At 47.6% G+C, this 15,385-nt stretch overlaps 1 protein-coding gene across 3 annotated transcripts; it reads left to right on the forward strand.

Moving 5' to 3' along the window:
• Positions 1-9,618, forward strand: LOC133068210 (serpin A3-1-like). Of its 3 annotated transcripts, none has more exons than XM_061159361.1 (5): positions 1-136; positions 2,000-2,626; positions 4,461-4,731; positions 6,531-6,678; positions 7,716-9,618. In XM_061159361.1, the coding sequence occupies exons 2-5, from the start codon at positions 2,017-2,019 to the stop codon at positions 7,908-7,910; spliced, it is 1,224 nt and encodes a 407-aa protein (XP_061015344.1). In that variant the 5' UTR covers positions 1-136; positions 2,000-2,016; the 3' UTR covers positions 7,911-9,618. The 3 variants fall into 3 exon arrangements, with proteins under 3 accessions (XP_061015344.1, XP_061015345.1, XP_061015346.1); XM_061159362.1 differs by having other exon boundaries at positions 65-132; XM_061159363.1 differs by lacking the exon at positions 1-136 and adding an exon at positions 1,427-1,496.
• The last annotated feature ends 5,767 nt before the right edge of the window (positions 9,619-15,385 follow it).

Here is a 15,385-nt window from a genome sequence, read left to right on the forward strand (position 1 = left end):
GTCTTGTTCCCTCCTACATTTCGCAAGCCAGAGAAGAGGTCTTTGCAGGATAAATAGACAAACGCAGTCATGAAACACCTGCATCCAGGCAGACGGTGACTTCAGATCCATTCCCACATCCCGCTCTCACAGGCAGGTAATCCTGGATGCTCTCACACTGGGAGCCAAGGGACCCCTTTCCCAGGGTGGTTCTGGCCTCAATCAGGGGTCGGTAGAACCTGAGGCGGGAGGGAGGCGGGAGGATGTGTGTCCGATGCTAGGAGGATTCTGAGCCCTCTGAAGGCCAGTCCTCTCTCTGGGTCTCAGTTTTCATCCTGCAAAGGGAGGGATGTGCCACCAGGGCTTCTGGGGGCATTTCTGCTTTTGCGTCTTTGGGGTTGTGATTAGAGCCAGCTGTACCTTATCCAGCGGTGCATCCACCATCAGGTCAGAGGTCCCCCGAGGGTCCTGAGGTGTGTCTCCTTGCCTGGCACAGGGCGCTGCTCTCAGAGAGCCTTGGGGACGGAATTAGTGCACCGGGTCCCTCTGGGCAGAGGGGTCTCCAGGGGCGTTTCCTGCACTTCACTGTCCCTCCAGGACCCCCGGCCAAGCTAACTGTCAGCTGCGTCTGTTCAGCATTGGAAAGACAGGCTTCTCAGAGGTAGAGGCAACCCTCCAACCAGAACAGATGAAAAAGCACTATTCCTCCAGGAATACGTTTAGGGAGTAAAGGGTTAACTTGTTTGGAAAAAAAACATTGTATCACTCCTGAGTAAACTGTTTAGGCAATTGATCGCCTCTCTCCCCAGGCTTGGGTGAGGTTTTTTCCCTGTCTCTGGACAAGACTCAGCTCAGCTTCCTGCCCTACATGCCTCCTCCTCTCCCCTCCAGTCTCCCGCCCTTCTCTGCCTCTTGTCTCTCTCCCCTTCCCCACTCACCACACCAGTAGCCCTCTCTCTTCTGAGATGAGGGACAGAGGCTGCAGGGAAACAGCCCTCTTTGCTGAGGTCTCCAGCTTTGACCTCAGTTTCTCTTGAGGCTTCTGGGCTGTATCTCTGTCCTGTCCCAAGGGATCACAGTCTGGCTTGTAGAGTCCTAGAGAGGGTGGCTACTGGAGAGGATGACACGTCTGGAACTCCTCTTAGGAGCCCAGCACCTTCATCCTGTATGTCACCTGAGCCGTTCCACATGTTGGACGGAGGTGGGAACTGAGGATCAGAGAGGTTCAGTCACTGCTCGTCATCACACAGCACTCACAAGTGGTCCAAACAAAATCCTCGACCAGGTCCCTGAGACTCTGAGCTCACCTGCTTCTCCCCACTAGGAGGTCTTTCCAGGCTCTTCTTGGAAACACCCTCCACGTGTCCAGGTGGCAGGGCTGAGCAAAACACTCTAGCTTCCTCGTTCTTTGCACCAGCCCTGCTCAGGGCAGCCAGGCTCCAGCACGGCTCCCGCTGCCTGCGCTGCCTCTCTCCTGAACCCTCCCTGTGACCAGGCACCTCGACGGGAGAGCCTCCGTGAGGTCACACCCTTGTCCTCAGAGGCGGGGAGAGGTGCACTGTCCCCTGATGAGTGCAGGGCTCCTTCCTGGGGGGACAGAGAGGGGCACGGTGGGAAAGGAACCCGGCTTCCCAGGCCCCTCTGAGGGTGTCTGCTCCCGGGAGGGAGATGGGTTCTCACTGGCCAGCACCTCACACCCATCACCAGCTTCCTCACCCTGGAACCAGGCACCCCAGGCTCCTCCCCTTCACTCTCTCCACGGCTTGCCGTGAGACCTTGGAAAAGGCCCTTCCCCTCTGTGCCCAGTCTCTCCACTGGGAAATTGGTAACGACCACAGCACTTGGTCAAAGGATGAGAGGGAGCCCAGAGCCTCCTCATGGGTGTTGGGAGCCCAGGAGGGTGCCTACCCCTGGAAGGTCAGAGAACAGCAGGTCTGAGAGAGCAGAGACCATGGGGGACAGCGGGTGGGGGGTGGGATGTCATCTAATACACGGAGACTTAAGGAGCTTTGCTTTTCAGACACGAGGGCAGAAAGAATGTCTCCCTTTCTGGCTCTGGGGCTCCTGTTGGCTGGGATCTGCAATGTCCACTGCCTCCCAGAGAATGTGATGGTGAAGGACCAACACAGAAGGGTGGATGATCACACATTAGCCTCCAGCAACACCGACTTCGCCTTCAGCCTCTACAAGCAGTTGGCTTTGGAGAACCCCAATAAGAATGTCATCTTCTCCCCTCTGAGCATCTCCATAGCCTTGGCCTTCCTGTCCCTGGGGGCCCGTGGCTCCACCCTGACAGAGATCCTGGAAGGACTCAAGTTCAACCTCATGGAGATCCAGGAGAAAGAGATCCACCAGGGCTTCAAGCACCTCCTGCAGACGCTCAATCGACCCAGCAACCAGCTGCAGCTGAGCGTGGGAAACGCCATGTTTGTGCAGGAGGAGCTGGAGCTGCTGGACAAGTTCATAGAAGATGCCCGGGTGCTGTATTCCTCCGAGGCCTTCTCGACCAACTTCAGGGATCCTGAAGCTGCCAAGAGGCTAATAAACGAGTATGTGAAGAATAAAACCCAGGGGAAAATTGAGGAGCTGTTCAAGTTCCTTTCCCCGAGAACAGTGTTGGTCCTGGTGAATTACATCTACTTTAAAGGTGGGTGCCCTGTTGATTCAGAAGGAAATGCACCTTTAGTTTTGTGTCTTCAGGGCTCTTTCTATTTCAGCTCAGCCAACTCTGTTGCTGGGCATTATAGAGGGAGCTGTCATCAGTGAGGACAGCTTGGGCACTAAGACCCTGTCCCCGTCATAGTCTTTGTCTATTTTTTTCTAAATCACAGCTGCCATTGCAGCACACAAGGGCAGGGGTGCCATCTGAGCCACAGTGAAGCAAAAGTTGTTCAGTCGACTCTTTGAGACCCAGTGGACTGTAGTCTGTCAGGCTCCTCTGTCCATGGGAATTCTCTAGGTCAGAATACTGGAGTGGATAGTTGTTCCCTTCTCCAGGGGATCTTTCCAACCCAGGGGTCGAACCCAGGTCTCACGCATTGCAGGCAAATTCTTTACCATCTGAGCAACAGGGAGCCTTTATATTTTCAAAATTGCCTGGCTGCCTGGAGGAAGGGGCTTTCCTCTCAGGTCACTCTGGAGTGGCTGGGAACCCCAGCTTCTTTTAACACATGCAGGGGAGGTCACTGCTCCACACTCTGCAGGCTGTGTCTGACCTGAGCTCCCTCTAAGGGGACTTGGTCTCAGTGGGTGGAGGCGGGGCTGTTGGCCGCCTTCATGCTGTGACAGCCTCTGAGCAGCCTGGCCAACTCAAGGAATTTCAGTTGTGCTCTGTTAGAGCTATGAGGGTAGCATTGGCAACGCCAACCCCAGAGGGAAGCCTCAGGGAAGGACAACGTGCAGAACAGACTCTTTTCCAGATTCTAGCTGGTCCAGGGACCAACCCATTGGTAGAAACCCAACACTGCAAACCTGATCCTGGAAACTCATAAGGGCAGAGTGAAGGCAGAAAGATTTCACACATGGAGCCAGCAGTGCAAAAGGGACACGGAATAAAGACACAAAGAATGATCACTGAGCGAGGGGGTGGGCAGGTGCCTAAGGGACATCAGCTGGAGGGGACACGTGTGCCCTGAACTGGGGACTCCTGGCAGAGTCCTGGGGAGCCCTCCTGGATCTGTATTTTCCTCTGTAAATGAAGGCCTAGATTCCCAGTTCTCTAGAAAATTGTTAATAATCCAGGCCAGATCTACTATATTGTGCCTTACTTTTCTGTGCTCTCATTTCCTACCACCCTGACCTGTCCCAGGACTCTGTCCTCCCCAGGGGTGCCCCCCCCCCCCAGCCCAGCTTTCCCCCTCCTCCTGTCTCTAACCATGGGGACACAGGCAGGGGTGGAAACGAAGCAGGCAGCAGGGGTGGATAAATCCTCCATGAAGCCCCAGGGCTCCAATCTCCCCAAGAAGCCGACCCCCGACACTAAGGTCTCCATCTTCCTTGGGGGACACCCAAGCCCCCTCCTTTGTTGAGCCCGCCCTGCCCTCCAGTCCCAGTGTGGCTCCTGCTCCAGCCAGGCTCACGAGGCTGTGGGGACGTGTGTCCTCCCTACAAAGCCAACGACCAACCCCTGGTCACAAACATGTCCCCATGAAGGACCAGGAGGTCACGTATCTCCCCAGGCCCAGTCTCATCCCAATCTCTCCCTTGTCCTCCACATTTCTGTTGACTTCGCCTTTAGCACAACTAACCCGCTTTGTTTCATATCCTGCTTCCCAATCCTGACATGCAGGGTTCACCCCCACCCCCTTGGACTTACCCATCTGCCCAGGTGTATGTGCACACCTAGCAGGCCCATCATAGAGGTCCATGATATGGGGGCTGCTGGCGTGGGGAGGGTCTTCCCTGCTCAGGGACCAGGACCGAGGAGGGAGTGACTTCAGCTCTTGCACTCACAGACTCTTGACCTGTCCCCCCACCTCCAGCCCAGTGGAAGACTCCCTTTGACCCCAAACACACTCAGCAGGCAGAGTTCCACGTGAGCGAGAATAAGACGGTGGAGGTGCCCATGATGACCCTTGACCTTAAAACCCCTTACTTCCGGGACGAGGAGCTGGGCTGCACGCTGGTGGAGCTCACGTACACCAGCAACGACAGCGCCCTCCTCATCCTCCCCGACGAGGGCAAGATGCAGGACCTGGAAGCCAAGCTGAACCGGGAGACGCTGACGAGGTGGCGAGGATCCCTGCAGCCCAGGTGACTCCCCAGGACCCGGAGCTGTGGGTTCACCTGCCTTCTCGGTCCTTTCCCCTCTTCCTGGACTCCTGACCCCCAGCAACAGGGCCTCAGGAGTGTGCAGGCGGGAGAGTCCATCCCCGATGACCTTGCTCTTTGCTGCCTGCCTGGCTCAGTGCTTGAATCCTTCTGTAAGATGATGACATCTGAGAGGGTGGGAGCTGAAAGTTTGCCTCACACCAAGAAGGGCTGAGTCATGAGGACTCAGCATGACCCCTGACACTCAGGTTCTCCCCACGACTTCTCGTTTTGAAGGAGGAAGTGTTGCAGAAACCAATGTTGCAGAAACTAAGCACCACACTCAGAGAGTTGGAGAACTCAGGTTTATTACTCCGGTCGGCCCGGAGGAGTTAAAACTCAAAGCTCTGAGCCCTGAACAAAGGGGTTACAGAGTTTTTATAGACAGACTGGAGAAGGAAATGGCAACCCACTCTAGTACTCTTGCCTGGAAAATTCCATGGACAGAGGAGCCTTACAGGCTACAGTCCATGGGGTCGCAAAGAGTTGGACACGACTGAGCGACTTCACGTCACTTCACTTCAGCAGACTACAGTGGATAACACTAGCGGTTAATAGGCTGGTTTAATCTAATGGTTTCACGGCCGTGGGAAGAGCAGTCAAGATGGGGAGAAGGATGCCTGGCCTTTACATGGACAGGCATGATTAAGCAGGTTTGCAGGGGCTGGGCAGTTGCAAAGAGCTGAACAAGGAAGAGTGAGATAAGCTCCAGTTCCTAGTAATGAAAGTCCCCACTTTCTGAGACTACATGACCTACATGATCCAGGCCTTGCAAGAAGCAAGCTGAGTTACAGAGGCAGAATGAGCAGGAGGTCATGAAAATTTTTAATTTTTCCTCTTCAGAAGGCTCAGATAGAATCAGGTGAGGGCTCAGGTGTGATGGCGTCTGAGGACCATATTTGCACTGTCTTTCCATTATAGTCACTCATTGGGTCATTCATCCAGTCAGCAGTGGTTGAATATGTTAATTGAGGACATACTATGCCTCAGGGACTTAGACCCTGTGGTAGGTCAGCAAATAAAACACTAAATTCTCTACCCTCATGGCATTCCATAATTGTGGGAGACAGACTGGAAAAAAATGTAAATTCCTCAGTACATGTGAAGTAATTAGCCTCCAACTAATAAAAAAAATAAAAAAATAAATAAAACATACAGAAATAAAAAAAAAAAAAAGAAATTCCTCAGTACATTGAGAGGGGAGATATGGGGAGGTGGGGAGAGTAAAGCACAGTAAAAGGGTGTAGAAAACTGTATCCAGAGGTAGTTTGTGATTGGAAATAGGGTGGCCCTTAGGTGACATTGCAGTCAGAGGCTGAGCCTTCTGGGTGTGTTGGGAAAAGCATTTCTGGCCAAGGGAATAAGCAGGGCAAAGCTCTGAGGAGGAGTGAGCCTGGTGTGGCTGAGGATGAGTGAGGCCAAAGCAGGACGGCAGAGGGGTGAGAGGGGAAGCTGGGAGGTCAGGGTCCCCTGATGCTGGACTCAGGTCACGTGGGGCCTTGCAGACTCCTTAACCTCCCCCTGCCCTGTTGCCTGCTGGCATGTAAGACTCCTGCAGATTGGAACGGAAAATTAACAAAATAAGCGGATTCAGCCCGAGGGGTCTAGAAATTGAGAAAAAGAGTCCTTATTCCAGGGAGAAGGGGGATGGTAAGAGGAATCCTTGGAAGACCATGCTATGAGGTGGAAATGTTGGGCATCTTTTCCAGCAAGTGTTCAAATTTGTTTTTTTCACTTTCTAGTCGAATACACGAACTCTACCTGCCAAAATTTTCCATCAAGAGTGACTATGAGCTGAATGACATCCTCTCCCAGCTGGGTATTAGGAAAATATTCACCGACGCTGACCTGTCAGGGCTCACGGGGGCTGGGAACCTGGTAGTCTCCCAGGTGAGTCTTGAAAGTGTGAACAACTCATCCTCCTATCAGAGCGCGAAACGTGGAGGCCAGGCAGATGGCAGGTCATCTGGAATTTGTAAAATAAATGCTTTCCCTGTGACTCAGTCTCCCTCCCTGGGACTCCCAAGCCCAGGAGAGCTGGTTGCAATCACGGTGACATCAGGTCCCACCTTCCCTGAGTTATAAAGTGACTCAGAAGCCCGTCATTGGGAAGGACCCGGAGTGGAAACAGCAGTGGAGCCCGTGTCAGGCTCCATCTTTCACTGCGTATAGAGGGGAATTATCACATTGCTGCATGCCCCATCTTTTCATCTTTAAAGGGAGCATATAGTTCTTCCTTCCTGTTTGGTGCCTAGCAGAGCAGGTAAGAGGTTATAGGTACTAACAAAGTCCATGAAGCAATCACGGTGAAAATGTACTAAGAGCCCGTGAGAGGAACACCCAGTGTCCTGGTCCTGTGGTCCTAGAGGCAAAGAAGTCAGCGTGAATGGTGGGGTGGGGGGGCCGGGCACCCCCGCAATCTCCCCTGCACCCCACCTGCCAGAGGACCTGGTGAAGGAGACACAGGGGCTCTGGGGCTTTGTGGTCCGGGGACGGGAAGCCAATCCTTGGCAAGGTGGCTGAGGGCTCAGGGACACGTCAGCTGGGGCAGGAGAGGAGCAGAAAGCAGTGCTCACCCATCAGATGCTTCGACTTGGAGGGACTGTGGACAGTTGCCTGCAAGAAAAATGCCTTGACCTGGCCCCTCCCCCTGACTAGGGGGTCATTGGAGGCAGCACAGTCTCTGGGTTAGGAGAGTGAGTCCTGTTCTTTGCTTATCTGATGTTGGGCACATCACTCACAGACTTGGCCTTCAGTTTGCATGTCTGCGTATCACAACTATGCGAACAGTGGGCAGTTTGTTGGGGGGACAGCAGAGTGACAGGCCAGCGGCAGGTGGGTGAATGTCAGCCCCCTTAGAGGCGCTAGGTGCCTGCTCACCTCCGCCCACTCCATCTCTGGTGGGTAATGTTCTGGTGTCCCCACAGGTGGTCCACAGTGCTGTGCTGGATGTGGACGAGGAGGGCACGGAAGGAGCTGCTGCCACGGGAATCAGCATAGAAAAAACGTCCTCTCGGAGAACCACTGTGCGTTTCGACAGGCCCTTCCTGATTGCCATAGTTCTCAAAGACACCCAGAGCATCATCTTTCTGGGGAAAGTCACCAACCCCAGTCAAGCCTAGAGCTCCGCTCTGAGCTCTGGGTCCCCTCCCTAAGGAGTGAGGTGCCCAGGTCCCTGGGTGCAGCCTGGGCCCCGGGCACTGAGGATGCACCCGGCCTGTCCCCACCTGCTCACCTCTGGAGAGGGGACAGTGAGTCTCCTGGGGGCTCCACATGCACAGGGCGTCTGTGTCCTCTGGGTCACCTCTGCTGTGAGGCTGCACCCATCACGGGAACTTGGCTTATGACATTTCAGATGTCGTGATGGCTACTTCATTATGGCTAGAGTGGTTTTAAATGGTAAATCTATTTAATAATACAAATTAATAGAACTCTCCACTTTAATGCAGCATGAACAGAAAAGTTAGTATGTGCTCAGCAGATAGAATATTTGCAAAGTGTTCACTGTGGAGCATCCACTTCACGCTGAGGATGCAATAGGGATGGGGTAACAAAGCAGTCTCTCCTCAAAGACTTTTTTGTTTTCACGGCAAAATTCAGACATTACAAAAACAGAGAGGATGATCTAACCTCACGTACATATCAGCAGCTTCAGTCATTATCAGCGTGGGGCCAATGTAATCATTCCCTACCTCCTAGCCCCTTCCCTCTTTTGGGTTTGTTTTGTAGCAAATCTTACACATCCTGCTATTCAAACTGTAAGAATTTTTAAAAATACTTAAAATGGCATATCACACTTAAAAATAAACATAATTCTTTAATATTATCCAATACCAAGTTATTATTCCCTTATGTGGTGACTAAACTTAATTTTTTTTTTCTGAATTAGGATGCATTGTAGAGACAATATCTATGCGAGGCATTTAATTACTTTACCTCTAAGTCTCTCTCTCTGTATTGAAGGGAAATTCATATAACAAAAGTAGCCACTTTAACATGTACAATTCAGCGGTGATTAGCACATTTACATGCTGTACAACTATCACTTCTTTTTAGCTTCTGACTGTTTTAATCATCCCCAAAGGAAACCCCATATCCATTAAGCTCTCACTGCCCATTACAACCTTTCCCCAGGACCTGGTAACCCCTAATAGAAATTTTTGTATCTCTGGATTTAACATCTCAATATTTTATATAAAGGGAATGACACAATATGCGACCTTTGGTGACTGGCTTCATTCCCTTAGCATGATACTTTCAAGATTCATCCACACTGCCTGTGTTTCAGTATTTCATTCCTTTTTCATCTGGTGGCTCAGATGGTAAATAATCTGCTTGCAGTGTGGGAGACCTGGGCTTGATCCCTGGGTTGGGACAGTCTCCTGGAGGAGGAGGGCATGGCAACCCACTGCAGTATTCTTGCCTGGAGAATCCCACGGACAGAGGGAGACTGGTGGGTTTCAGTCCATGTGGTTGCAAAGAGTCGGACACAGTGAAGCAACTTAGCAGGCATGCATGCAAGGTCATTGGACATTTACCTCTTTGAAGAACCTTCAAACCTATGTCCAGAGCAACTGCACCATTTTACTTCTTCACCAGCAATGTACAAGGGGTCCAATTTCTCCTTATTCTTGAAACATATGCTGTTGATTTTCTATTAGTATTATGAATACAGCCTTCTTAGATTTGAGTTAATGTTTTCCTGCGGTTTTGATTTCCCGGAGGATGAAGGATGGTGAGCATGTGCTCAGTGCTTACTAGTCACTTGTGTATCTTCTTTGAAAAAACGTCTATTAAAATCTTTTTTCCAGTTTTTCATTGTATTGGTTGTCTTTTATTATTGAGCTATAAATATTCCTTAAATATTCTAAATACTATTTCTACATCAGATGTATGATTTGCAAATATTTTCTCTCATTTCATAGGTTTTCTTTTCACTCTCTTGATAGTGGACTTGAGATGCACAAAATATTTTAAGTTTGATGAAGTCCAATTTGCCTATTTTTGTTGTTACTGCTCATGCTTTTGGCATCAGATCTAAGAATTCATTGCAAATCCAAGATCACAAAAATTTACTCCTATGATGTTCTAAGAGTGTTATAAGTTTATCACTTCTCTTAGATCTTTGACCCATTTTGATTTGTTTTGTATATGGTGTGAACCATCACCCTGACCCACTCTACTTTTAAAGAAATATATTACAATGTATTTTAATTGACACTTTAATACCTGTGCCCATTACAGTATTTAAAGCTTCTTGAAAGCTGGTATCTTGATACTTGTACACCACTGAATTCTCAGCAGGACTACAGCGATTACACATAGTGGGGACTCAATGAATATTTGGTAAATAAATGAGAGAATGAGTGAGTGAGGAAATCACTATAATATTAGTCACAGAAAAATATTGATATGACTGGCATAGATCTTCTAACTTTCTATTGGTTTTATATTTGATCCATCTGTATTTTGTGTTTTTAATTTTCTCTTGCTATATTTTCAGATTATTTGAGGAGTTTTCATGTTTTCGTTTTACTCAACTGTTGAATTAAAACCTATACTTCTTATTTGTGTATTTTTTCAGTGTATTGAGACTGTACAATAAATCTTTAACTCCTCAATATGTATCTTCTGATAATACTATATCACTTCAAGTAAAGTATAAAACCTGACCTTAATATTCTTGCTTTTTTCATCCTTTTGTCCCATGTGCCCTTGTTTTTTTCCTATAATTCCATAATACATTGCAACTTAACTTGCTACACACCGTTAATTGCCCATCAAAGAGTTTCACAAAAAGGAAAAACAAAAACACTTTTTATAATTTTTGGAACTCTTATTCCTCTGTACCAATTTTTATTTGTCTATTTACTTTCTGTCCTAAGAGCTTGCTTTAACACTTTTTGTAATGCAGGTCTACTCGTAATGAATTGTCTAAGATTTTGTTTGTCAAAAAAATCAATATTTTTCCTTCAATTAAAAAATTTGCAGGGTATACAGATGTCATCTTATAAAACAACAATCATTTCTTGTTATTGTCTCTCACAGTTTTGGAATTCAATTCTGACTGGGCTCAGTAGGCTTAGTAAGACACTCTGGGTGTCTCCTGTGCTCACTCACAGACCATGGCTGACTGAAGCGATTGAACGCTTCCTCACGCACATGTCTGGTGGCTGACGCTGGCTGTGAGCAAAGATCCCAGCTGAGCTGTGGTCAGGACACCTACATGGGTTGCTTCCGTGTGGCTTGGCCTTCCTCACAGGGCTGTGCTAAACTCAGAAGTCACAGGCATCGCTTGTCCTCCAGCACAACGGCTGACGGTCAGAAAGGCCCAGGCAGAACTGCCAAGATCACATACGTGGGTGGGAAATATTGCTTTGGCTCACTTTGCAAAATATTTCCTCCGAAGTATTCCCTATATTGTCATTTAGATTTATGGTGTTTTGTTTTCTTTTTACTCCTTTTTCTTCTCCCTAGGATTCCTACTGTGACTAAAATTGCATTAATTTATGTTTTTGCCATACGTGTATATATCTATATACATACATACATATATATATATATATATATATGTAGTCTAATTTATTTCTTTAGTATGTCCTTCTTTTTCTCTATGGTTTAAATTGGGTGTTGGGTACAAATATTCTTGGAAATTAGATACCAAGTCTTTTATCCAATCAAAGTGTACTTTTTTTCCCCCCCTCCAAGGTAGAATATAATCTTCCCCCTGGTTTACATCTAGGGTTTGTTTTCCAGCCTGATAAGATGAGACCATCAGAAGTTGCTGTTGTTCAGCCTCTAAGTCATGTCTGGCTCATTGCGACGCCACGGGCTGCAGCTCACCAGGCTCCTCTGTCCTGCTCTGTTTCCTTGAATTTGCTCAAACCCGTGTGCCTTGAGTCGGTGATGCCATCCCACCATCTCACCCTCTGCTGCTCACTACTCCTCCTGCCCTCAATCTTTCCCAGCATCAGGGCCTTTTCCAGTGAGCTGGCTCTATGAATCAGGTGGCCAAAGTATTTGGAATTTCAGCATCAGTCCTTCCAATGAACATTCAAGGTTGATTTCCTTTAGGATTGACTATTTTGATGTTCTTGCAGACCAAGGAACTCTCAAGAGTCTTTTCCAGTACCACAATTCAAAATCATCAATTCACCATAGTTCAGCCTTCTTTATGGTTCAATTCTCGCATGTGTACATGACTACTGGAAATACCAAGCTTTGACCATACAGAGCTTTGTGAACAAAGTGATGTCTCTGCTTTTTAATATGCTCTCTTGTTTTGTCAAAGTTTTCCTTTCATGGAGCAAGCATCTTTTAATTTCATGGGTGCACTCATAGCTCAGTTGGAAAGAACCTGCCTGCAATGCAGGAGACACGGGTTTGATTCCTGGGTTGGGAAGATTCCCCTTGTCAACTACAAATTAGCATTTACCAAGATCATTGCCAATGACTGAACAACAAGGACATTTGCCATCTGCCCCTAGGGAGATTGAACTCCATGCTGCTATAGCTACTGACCTTCAACAACCCCTGAGGGATTTCAGGGTGGAGTGAGGCACTCTGTGCTCCAGGGAATCTGGTGGGACCCGTCTTTAGACAGTTGGATGTTTTTAGGATAAAAACATTTGTTTTGCGAAAAGCAAAGGAGAAAAGGAAAGATATTCCCATTTGAATGCAGAGTTCCAAAGAATGGCAAGGGGAGATAAGAAAGCCTTACTCAGTGATCAGTGCAAAGAAATAGTGGACAATAGAATGGGAAAGACTAGAGATCTCTTCAAGAAAATTAGAGATACCAAGGGAACATTTCATGCAAAGATGGGTTAGATAAAGGACAGAAATGGTATGGACCTAACAGAAGCAGAGATATTAAGAAGAGGTGGCAAGAATACACAGAAGAACTGTACAAAAAAGATCTTCCTGACCCAGATAATCATGATGGTGTGACCACTCACCTAGAAGCAGACATCCTGGAATGTGAAGTCAAGTGGGCCTTAGAAAGCATCACTACAAACAAAGCTAGTGGAGGTGATTGAATTCCAGTTGAGCTATTTCGAATCCTTAAAGATGATGCTGTGAAAGTGCTTCACTCAATATGCCAGCAAATTTGGAAAACTCAGCAGTGGCCACAGGACTGGAAAAGGCCAGTTTTCATTCCAATCACAAAGAAAGCCAATCCCAAAGAATGCTCAAACTACCACACAATTGTACTCATCTCACACTCCAGTAAAGTAATGCTCAAAATTCTCCAAGCTAGGCTTCAGCAATACATGAACCGTGACCTTCCAGATGTTCAAGCTGGCTTTAGAAAAAGCAGAGGAACCAGAGATCAAATTGCCAACATCTGCTGGATCATCGAAAAAGCAAGAGAGTTCCAGAAAAACATCTATTTCTGCTTTATTGACTATGCCAAAGACTTTGACTGTGTGCATCACAATAAACTGTGGAAAATTCTTCAAGAGATGGGCATACCAGACCACCTGACCTGCCTCTTGAAAAATCTATATGCAGGTCAGGAAGCAACAGTTAGAACTGGAGATGGAACAACACACTGGTTCCAAATAGGAAAAGGAGTATGTCAAGCCTGTATATTGTCACTCTGCTTATTTAACTTATATGCAGAGTGCATCATGAGAAACGCTGGGCTGGAAGAAGCACAAGCTGGAATCAAGATTGCCGGGAGAAATATCAATAGCCTCAGATATGCAGATGACACCACCCTTATGGCAGAAAGTGAAGAGGAACTATGGCAGAAAGTGAAAGAGGAGAGTGAAAAAGTTGGCTTAAAGCTCAACATTCAGAAAACTAAGATCATGGCATCTGGTCCCATCACTTCATGGGAAATAGATGGGGAGACAGTGGAAACGGTGTCTGACTTTAGTTTGGGGGGCTCCAAATCACTGCAGATGGTGACTGCAGCCATGAAATTAAAAGACGCTTACTCCTTGGAAGGAAAGTTATGACCAACCTGGATAGCATATTAAAAAGCAGAGCCATTACTTTGCCAACAAAGGTCCGTCTAGTCAAGGCTATGGTTTTTCCAGTAGTCATGTATGGATGTGAGAGTTGGACTGTGAAGAAAGCTGAGCACCGAAAAATTGATGCTTTTGAACTGTGATGTTGGAGAAGACTCTTGAGAGTCCCTTGGACTACAAGGAGATCCAACCAGTCCTTCCTAAAGGAGATCAGTACTGGGTGTTCATTGGAAGGACTGATGCTGAAGCTGAAACTCCAATACTTTGGCCACCTCATGCGAAGAGTTGACTCACTGGAAAAGACCCTGATGCTGGGAAGGATTGGGGTCAGGAGAAGGGGACGACAGAGGATGAAATGGCTGGGTGGCACCACCGACTCGATGGTCTTGAGTTTGAGTAAACTCTGGGAGTTGATGATGGACAGGGAGGCCTGGTGTGCTGCAATTCATGGGGTCGCAAAGAGTCGGACATGACTGAGAGACTGCCTATTTTTAGGAATAGATTTTACTATCTCAGTCCTTGAATCTCATCATATCTAGAGAAGCACTAAATCCCTTCAAGTTGACATCACACCCTCATGACTAACAAAAACCTTTTGTAAATTGAGTGCTTCATGGTGTTGAACTCCCCCTTCACCAAAACCTTATATATTGACCATTCAGAGGTGTCTGAGATGCTGCCTCCAGGGGTGTAGGCCTCATTTTGCCCCAAATAAAACTTAGCTCACAACTCTCAAGTTGTACATCTTTTTTTAGTTGACACCCTGATGATGGAAATAGCAATCCACTCCAGTATTCTTCCCTGGAGAACCCCATGGGCAGAGGAGCCTGGCAGGCTACAATCTTTGGGCTCACAAGAGTCGGACACAACTTCCAAATAAACCACCACCAGTCACTGTCCACAGTGATTTGGAGGCCAAGAAAATCATATCTGTCGTTGCTTCTGTGACTACTTCTCCTTCTATTTGCCATGAAGTGATGAGACTGGATGCTGTGATCTAAGTTTTTTGAATGTTCAGTTTCAAGTCAGCTTCCCCTCTTGACTCCCATTAAATGGAAGGTGGGTGTGCCAATGAGCCCTCTGGGACCTGGCAAAAAACATGAAGAATACAAGCAGCCTGAGTTCCTGACAAATTGGAATCAACATGTCAACCCACTGCTTAAAATATCAGGACTTTCAAGAGAAAAATAAGCTGTAGTCTTGTTTTCGCCACTCTTTTCTTTGGTATTCTCTGTAACTTCAAAATATACACTCAATTCTGGAAATTAGTGGAGACTGAAAGGACATGGAAGGAAAAGGACTGAAAAGACTGAAAAGAAAAGTTATGACCAACCTAGACAGCATATTAAAAAGCATAGACATTACTTGCCAGCAAAGGTCCATCTAGTCAAGGCTATGGTTTTTCCAGTAGTCATGTATGGATGTGAGAGTTAAAGAAAGCCGAGTGCTGAAGATTTGATGCTTCTGAACTACGGTATTGGAGAAGACTCTTGAGAGTCCCGTGGACTGCAAAGAGATCCAAGCAGTCCATCCTAAAGGGGATCAGTCCTGAATGTTCATGGGAAGGACTGATGTTGAAGCTGAAACTCCAATACTTTGTCCACCTGATGCAAAGAGCTGGC

Source organism: Dama dama, chromosome 13 (assembly GCF_033118175.1).
Source record: "Dama dama isolate Ldn47 chromosome 13, ASM3311817v1, whole genome shotgun sequence".
Taxonomy (NCBI): Eukaryota; Metazoa; Chordata; class Mammalia; order Artiodactyla; family Cervidae; genus Dama; species Dama dama.

What these genes read in the sequence shown, in the direction of transcription:
- LOC133068210 (XM_061159361.1), top strand. Translation starts at nt 2,017, where the DNA reads ATGTCTCCCTTTCTGGCTCTGGGGCTCCTGTTGGCTGGGATCTGCAAT. An exon ending in CGAGGATCCCTGCAGCCCAG is followed by an intron (nt 4,732 to 6,530) that starts GTGACTCCCCAG and finishes TTCACTTTCTAG; the next exon opens with TCGAATACACGAACTCTACC. An exon ending in GGAACCTGGTAGTCTCCCAG is followed by an intron (nt 6,679 to 7,715) that starts GTGAGTCTTGAA and finishes GTGTCCCCACAG; the next exon opens with GTGGTCCACAGTGCTGTGCT.